This window comes from Symphodus melops (assembly GCF_947650265.1).
Source record: "Symphodus melops genome assembly, chromosome: 16".
NCBI lineage: Eukaryota > Metazoa > Chordata > Actinopteri > Labriformes > Labridae > Symphodus > Symphodus melops.
The window spans coordinates 19639775-19648556 of NC_136706.1; the positions used below are offsets into that span (position 1 = coordinate 19639775).

An 8782-nucleotide genomic window follows, 5' to 3' on the forward strand; every position below is an offset into this window, starting at 1 on the left:
TTTTAGCCCAGAATTGAGTAAAATTGGCTTGAAAGCATTCCCAATAATGCAGAAAATGTGATTTCAACTAAAATAGAAAACAAAGATTGGAGAATGACCATGACTCGACTCATTGGAGTGGGCATGTTTTTGTAGAGTGGCGTGCAGCGGTGAGCGTGGGCGACTTCAGCACCATGGAGAGAGCTCCTAACTAAGACAACGAGGCGGTACTTCACAACCCCGAACCAGCTTTCTCCTTACACCAACATAAACTGCAATTTTTCTTAAGAATTGACAGAAGAGCGCGCGTTAGGTGAAGCTCAGTCTACCAAGACAGTGCACTTTTACGCACGCAGCTATTTACTGACGTCCAGTTCAATCAATACCGATGTGTGATCGTTGTGTTCTATCGTTGGGGTTACTGTCAGTGCACGCTTGACCGTTTACAGCTAACGTTTTGACAAAAGAACTTATCAGTCGATAAAGACGCCTAGGGGCTCTATATTGAGCAGGGAATAGAAGAGGAAACACAATGGGCGGGTGTTAAGTCTTTTCACTGCCCGCACCAATTGAGAAAGCATCTTTGTGTCATGTTGAACTGAGATAAGAGGAGCGACAGGTGCAGGCAGTGACGCGCAGAGAGATGTAAAGACTGACAACCCGGTCGCTGCTCCACATAGGCGAAAATATCCGGTAATCCATCGACAAGGGCGGGAATTTGAACAAGAACCGAAAGACCAAAACGAATGTTTTACAGTATAACATATTTGCAAACAGACCTGACTGTGCTTAATTTGTTCTGCTTTTCATGTGTGCATGTGTGTGTTGCTCATGGCTACAAATGCACCTGCTCTGTGCGTCAAAAAGGATATGGCCACTCTGTTATTCGCTTGGCATACTTCCTGATGAGATTGTCCTCACGGAAGATGAAGAGGGAGCGGTTGACAGTGAGGCAGTTTTGTTTGACTGGGTTCGGGTTGTAAATGGCCATAGTCCGGGCTCTCTGGGCCATTGACTGCTTGTACACCCTCTGGCCACCCGGAGCGCCACCACCCCGGGCTCCCCCTCGCCCAGCGCCCGGTGTTCCTCCTCTCCCTCCGCTGCCTGCGCTTCCTCCATAGCGGGTGGGTAGATCTTCTGCGAAGCGAGCCATTCTGGAAACGCACAGATCCAAAAGGAAAAATCCAAAGAAGTGTCACTGGAAACGGAGGATAGACGCATCACAACAAACACACTTCATCCAAACCAACAGCTTTAGCGTTAGAATGTGAAGCGTTTGGGGAAAAAAAAGAAAAAAACAAGGTGTCATCATTGAAAACCATGTTCTCTGGATCCTTTCCATTCATTCATCTTTAGTGCCATTTAAAATATAAAAGTTTAAAGCAATAAAACACTTTAGCTGTAAGATTATTCACTCCACTCAGGCTGTTGAATCATCTGAGTGGGGGGAAAAAAATCACGCTGAAATGAAAGCACACCACCCTGTCTCTGTCCAAAATCCTGACAGCATCGCGTCAGAATCCAAACACCAGTTGAAACGTTCAGGGTGTCAGCCAGATTTGGAAGAAGCGTCAGAAAAAAAAAACACTGAAATCCCGCTGTTTCCCTGTCCCAGCTTAAATCAAAGATGAGACAAGCCGATCGAAGACGAGCTGTAGTCCTGTGATTCTGTTTGATCGCTCACTGTATGGGGGCTGAAGGCTATAAAGCAAGTCCTCAGTGGAATAAGGAAGAGCGCATGTGACCAAAACGAGCCTATCGGTGACTGGAGCGTGCAGACGCGCTCACCGTCAGTTGGATGGTTACAAGAGACAGTAAAACTAATGAAGTTCACAAAAAAAGCCCCGAGGGATTAAACATGAGAGTAAATCAATCTTTCTTTAAGCATCAACAAGGCTGAAGCATATTTTCTCCACAAAGGATTACAGCTTATAAAACACGCTTTAACATCCCGCAAAGCCATTAAATGTTTAAACAACAAGTCTATTCCTCTCACTCAATGTCAGCACAAAGACACCTAACGGATGAAGAAACACGTTCACAGACCTACCTTGTTTTCCAAAACAAATACCTGCTTTTGGGGAAGGACACGTAATGTAGTTGCACAGCTCATAAAAATTGAGGAACATGAAGTTTAAATGGTCTTGCTTACCAAAAGGATGATCATTTTATAGGCTATTAGTTGTGCTTCATCATCATAGAAGACAATTGTCATATTTAGACTTTGTTTAAGTGTTTTATTGTTTAGTGTTGTCATTTTTATACATGGAGAGCATAGTTTACCAGTGTCAAATTCCTGGTAAGTGTAAGACTACTCGTCCAATAAAGCAGATGATTTTGATACAGACAGAGATGACCAACGCATTGATGCTGTTTTTTCAGAAAATGTTCAGAGAAGCTGTTACAAGAAATACCCCGGTCACTTGGACTGTAGTTGTTCATGTTTTTTTTACCAATATTTCCCTCAATAGCCTACTTAGTTCTAGCACAAAAATATATTTGTCCATGTGACTTCTGTGTACTTTTTTTTTACTTTAACAGGTCAAATTGTTGTTCTTGGTTGTGTTTTCATTCATTTAATGAACCCTTATATTTCTGTTTATATTATTAGTTAGTTAATAATCATAGCCGGAGATGAACAAGCCATGTTTATAGTGGCTACAGGGGAAAGCCAAATAAAGTCCAGTAATAGCCTCCCCAGGAAAACAGTAATCCTAGTTAGGACGGTTTTGTAAGAGGAGTTTACTGGAGATGATGGCGATTCCTTTTAAATAAGATTTATAAAGTCAATTAAATGTGACATCAAAACATTTGTTTTACTTGATCCATTTATTCTAAAGCTGACTACAGTTTCCACTCAGCAGTTTTGACGTTCTGTCTTCATTTTGCATAGTCATACTGATAATAAAAATACTGCAGGATACAGTATCACAAGCTTCATCTAGCTGTAAATAATTCCCTCATATTTGGACATGTTCTTTTTTTTCAGGATGTTGCTGTTCTTCTTTATTCAGTCAAACAGCACATGAAAACTACAACTTCAGAGCGCAAAGGTACACCATTTAAGTCATTCATTTTGGCAAGGAAGCAAAATCTCAGATCGTGTGCTGGCAGATGTTACTTTATCAGACCACATTTGTTTTAATTCAGTGTCAAATCAAACTGTTTATTTTATTCATTATCGTGAAACAATTGGACATACCTGAAACACGAACCTTCAGATTTCAGACTTACCTTGTTTCACCTTGATGAACTCATATTGTTTGGTCTGTATATTAAAAATAAATGAACCCCCCACACATCCTTCTGGAATGGTTTTTAACTTACTCACAGCAGTGTACCGTTATGAATTGATCCTGTATTGCATTTTCCTTTCATTATTCAGCATCTGAGAAATCAAAAACTGCTTTCTGTTAACATCATCATGAGCCACATCAGTAAAAAAAAAAACAACAACAATGCATCTGACACAGAGGAAGAGCCATCTAGTGGTTTAGTTTGTCTTCAACAACAAAAAAAGACCAATATTTATCAAGTCTTGTTCTGGTATTGCTGAGTTAATCAAGTTTCCATTGGGATAAAGAAACTTTGAAGGGGTATTTAGGTTCTTTGAATGTTAATCAAATTCTGTTTTCTAAAGATGCTGTTTTCTTAACAGTGATATGACACAGGCCACAGGTCCTCCTCTATTAGTGGCCTGTTAGTGTTACAAATCTGCTCAAATTATCCATCCTCAGTATTTCAGTTTTGTACTGTTTTGTTAAACATTCCTGAATCATGGTTATCAAAATTACAAATATGGGATTATGAAGTAAGACAGAGGAGATAATGATGATTAAAGTTTGGTGTGCAATTTAAAAAAAATACATTTAATGTAAAAGAATACTGATTGCTTTGGAGCTATTTTGCAGTCGCCCCCTGCTGGCCAGGTTTAAGGGGCAAAGTTACTGCTGCAGCAACTGTAACTGTACTTTGTTAGAACTACATTAGAAACATGAGTGACTGTGTTATTGTGTTAAGTCATAAATCGAAAATAAAAAGGCGATGATTCAAAAAGTGATGCTGATGCAGGAGTGCCTAAGTCCTTGGTCAGCACTTGTTGCATTAGTCATTTTCAATTATGTTCCACACAATCCTTTGTTTCAATTAAGTCCTAATTATTTTAAGTGTCGAAACTTAGAGTAGGCCTAATACAAATGTCCTACAGGAAGTGACTACCTGTAACTTGGTTTCAACGAACAGGGTCACCTGTCGAGCAAAGTAGGGAGGTACGAAATCTATAACCATCCCTTGTCCAATTACAGTAACTGTTGGCTCAAAAAATACAAAATGGCGACGGCCAAATTGACAGTTCCAGGTAATTAACAAACCAGTGGGTAATTTAATTGAGTCTATTTCCACTTTTTTATTGCTGATGTATGTTAATGTCACGCAGTTATTTGTAATTTAAAAATGTCTGAAGGGTTTGTCGCCGCTGTCTTATCCACAGTAGGGTCTAAACTACAACAAGCAATATTTCTACATAATAACACAGAGCTACCTTCGGCTGAATGGTCCCTGACAGTTCATTTTAAGGAGCACAAAGCAGCAATTCTGCCGGTAATGATGTGCCCTCAAGGCCTGCTTGTAACCTGAGCACACAACACTTTTGGTCTTTGGTCTATCTCAAAGTGGCATTAGTCTCCGTGAGTTGTGGGTGTAAAAACATCAGTGTATACGTCTCACCCTCGTGTCCATGGCGTGCTATGCAGAAGCTCGTGCCTCCTGACAACCTGACGCACTCCGTCTCCCCTGCCCGCTCTGCTCAGACCGTCCAGGCGGAAAACTGCGTCATACTTCATACTCTCGGTGTCAACAGCTTTCCATGACGGACCCTCCGGGTCTCCAGCACAGATATCCGCCCCCACAGGCCCCGGCGGATCCTCCTGTACCTGTCGACCGGGACTGCGACTCCTGTCAGGTGATGGTGCCCAGGTGTCCTCGTACTCTGCCCCCAGGGTGAGCATCCTCCAGGAGCCTAATGTGGCCGCGCGGACCGCTGATTTGTAAAAACATAAAGACGTAGAAGATATCGTGCTATAATAATAATAATAATAATAATAATAATAATAATAATAATAATAATAATAATAACAATAATAACAATAATAAGCAATGAACCTGTTCAAATTAACCGTGCAATCCATGTTAACTGAAAAATAAATATATTGGTAATCTGGGGTGTCTAGGAATAGAAAATAAATAAATAAATGCCACTGTAACTGAGCAATCAGACCTGATGATCTTTTTTTTTTTTTTTTTTTTAATCAAATGTGATGGCATCATAATGGGAAAACATGTAAACATTTCAGTTTATGTGAATTGAATGATAAACGACAAACAGAAGGAACCTTTGGGGACAAGTGTCTGCAGGCTATTTGTTTATTTAGAAAATGTTGTGTCTTTCTTCAAATGCAATGCAATGCAATTCAACTCTTTTCTCAATATTTAGAACGTTTTTGGGTTTTGTGAATTGCTTTCTCCTATTTTTATTCCAGTGTCTGGCCCCTACTGTACACTTCTGACTTAATCGCCTAAATTTACCAAATAATGCAAAAAATAAACAGCAGGAATTTATTCATACAGCTTTTTTAAGTCCTGTTTAACATCTCATTACTCCTTTGACTTCATCTCTTGATGATAGGCCCTGATCATACGTTTGGGAACCACTGACATGACAGGTCAAGCAAGGGGCTTTCTCTCAGTAATTACTGGGTATATCTACTTTAACGCAATTACATTAAGTAGTTAGTAGGCCTACTATAAATCTGAATTTACATACCATAAACCACAGTGGATCTTCTCTCGGCCCATATGGAGTTGATAGGTACATTTCTCTTCATAACTGCTCTCCAGGGTCATTGAGCTATATCCAGCTGAACAGAGGAGTCGTAAACTATTTTCGCCATCTTAGTTCATGTTTGTCTTCCTGCAAGAAGCAGGCTCCCCTGTGATCCACAGGGGCAGGGGCACCAAAGACCAAAAAAAATGTTCTCCCACCTTGGAATGCGGAAAGGCTGCTTCCTGTTCAGCCAGTTAAGAGCCGCGTTATCAGACTAACAGTCTTCAGTGCTCAAAGGGAATTTTCTTCATTGGATTAATGGCTCTGCTTTCGCCATCCGCCCTGGTAACCAGGAAGGGAGCAATCATCGGCCAGTTTATGAGGCCTAAAAGGCCCGCAGATGCACATAGACACTCACTTCCTGCTGGTTGTTCACATTAGTGCCAGAGCTGATATATTCAGCATAATGTTTTGTTAGTACAGCTGAAGTGATTTAAGTTTTAAGTTTCTTGATTTACTTTAGTTGCAATGCTCAAAAGGCACGTGTTGTAAAATAGTGTGAAAACTTCACTTTGGTATGTCAGAATAGAAACACTTTATCGTACACAGCTTTAGTGGAAAATGTTATGCCTTTAAAGCTGCTGTAAGTTTTTTAACTTGTTATGAAACAGACTCAAATTAATACCCATGCAGCTTTATGAACTACAAGAACGAATACGACCACCAGGGGCAAGCTTCATTATTTCTATATAGTCATTATTCTAATGTGACTGCTGCCTCCAGGTGAAATGATTGACAGCAGGTGGAATAAGTAGCCTATTTATTTTTTCATTTACCCCAGCAAAAATTCACAAGTAATGTATTTGACTGTAAAAAATTTACAGTATGGTAAAAAAAAACACTCAATGTGCAGGACTAATCCTCAAAGAGAAAACAAGGCACTCTACTCTTTAACTCCTTTTAAGCACATTCATCCCATAGCTCTCTGTTTTACTTTGTTTGCTAATCTCAATTCTAAACCAGGAAAATGCACTGTTATTTAGATTAAATTAGCTTAATGCACTCTGAAAAACAGCTTTGTTTAGCTAAACAAGACAGTGTTTTAGACATTCTGCTCCAAACAATTAAAGCTTCACAGCAATGTTCAACACCTGTTGAATTACTGGACACCAAGAGCCAATAAAGCATAGTACTTATCCAGGGATCCTGTACTGCCATCTAGTGGACAATGCTTACCCTCCATCACAGGGAGATCCAGCTGCACCCCTTTCCAAGGGTATTGGAAAAAAGTAGGTCTTCAGACCAACTTAGCAGAAAGACTGAAGGAAGTCGGGGTCCACATTAGAGAACTTTAACCCCTTCCCTAGCCTATCCCATTATTAACAATGTGAAAGAGGTTACTCACATTTTCCAAACCACGCCAATACTTTTATTGGCTAAATCATAACTAACTAAGAGTAAAAACAAGAAGGATCATTTTTGAGTCAAAAGTCAACTTTAAATGAGAATAATCGTGACATCAGCAGATTTTCTATCTCCAAATCAAAAGGCTTATTGCACCTGGTATTCCCATCAGTTTCCCATCCAAGTAATAACCAGACTCAATCCTGATAAGCTTCCGAGATGGAAAGAAATGGGGCGTGTTCAGGGTGGTATGGTCGTAAGCAACAGTTGGGCCCTTAAAAGATGCGTGGGCCGGTGGTGGTCATAATTCTTTAATCTGACTTAATTTCTTCGTCATCATCTGATAAAGATCATGTTTTTAGAACAAGTTCATGGGACTTAAAGTGGCATAGTTACAAGAGGGAAAATAAGTAACCAGCTATTAGTTTACCATAAGTTCATGATAAACTAATCTGGATAAGGAAAAGTTAGTTTACCACAGTTCCTCTTTTGTTACTTAATAGCTGTTCCAATAAACGAGGAAATTGAAAAACAGTGATACGGTGGTAAGCAACAGTTGTCTGTACAAACGGGCCATCAAAGGTGTGGCAGCCTGGGATGGCCATAATTCTTTAACCTGTCTGGATTGTTGTCCGTGTAGATTGTTTGTTTTAATGAACTGTTCATGGGAGAAAAGTGACATCGTTAAAGATGAAAGATGTCTACCTGAAAGCTCTGAAGACTTTTTCCTTACCTTGTGTTTGGTAAGATGATCGCTGGTTGGCATTTTAATTGTTTGCCTGTGGTTAGTTGAAAGGTGGCATGCTAATTAGGTAGTGGGTTGCTAATACCGTAGTTGCATTGCTGTTCAGTACGGGTCAGGTTTTTAATTAAATGGCTATCGATGGTATTGGCGTAAAAACATCACTAAGATCTTTACACAAACATAATGATTATATTTGGGATGATCTCTGCAAGTCAATTCAAGAAGTTTATCCAAAAGAGATGTCATGTATTCAAATGTTTACCTTGACTCCATTGTCCATTAGACAACTGAAAACACCTGTGTGGGAGCACCATCGTTGTGCAAGACTTTTAACGACCATTTATGATCTGTAATATCTTTAAATTCTACCACGTTAAAGATCTCCAAAATAAGAACAGTTCTTTACTAGCACACTTGCTTTAGCTGCTCACACACAAGACCTGAAACATCCACAGTTTTAATTTGATCTGTAACTAAATGATGCATAGCTTTAGCTACTCCTACCACTGATTTTTCCATCAGTTTGAAATGAGCTGCAAGATGCTTTTATAATCCAAGCTGGTCACAGAGAACAGAGTGAAAGAAGAGTAAGGGTATTCAATGTCGCAGCTGCATCTGCACATCTGAGCGCTGGGCCGCCTGTCAAAACGGAGCTGCAGGGGTCGAACTGACTGCATGCTGTAGCTTGGAGATCTTTCAGTAACTGTCTGCACTCGACATGATAAGAAGCTAAATAGGAACTTCCTGCTTCAGACGATTGACTGCAAAATGACTGAGATATAGCAAGAAGAAATGAGACAAATTTCATTTTGCAATAACATTTCTAGTAATAG

At 39.9% G+C, this 8782-nt stretch overlaps 1 protein-coding gene across 1 annotated transcript in view; it reads right to left on the minus strand.

Moving 5' to 3' along the window:
• The window catches only part of cacna1bb (calcium channel, voltage-dependent, N type, alpha 1B subunit, b), a 154526-nt gene extending 146305 nt beyond the window's left edge, over positions 1-8221 (minus strand). Inside the window, exons 1-4 of the mRNA XM_079364380.1 lie at positions 7938-8221; positions 5801-5966; positions 4705-5017; positions 852-1133 (exon numbers count right to left, since the gene is read on the minus strand). Of these exons, the coding sequence (XP_079220506.1) occupies positions 852-1133; positions 4705-5017; positions 5801-5861 (656 nt within the window). The 5' untranslated portion in view covers positions 5862-5966; positions 7938-8221. The remainder of the gene's footprint in view (positions 1-851; positions 1134-4704; positions 5018-5800; positions 5967-7937) is intronic.
• Positions 8222-8782: the final 561 nt, after the last annotated feature.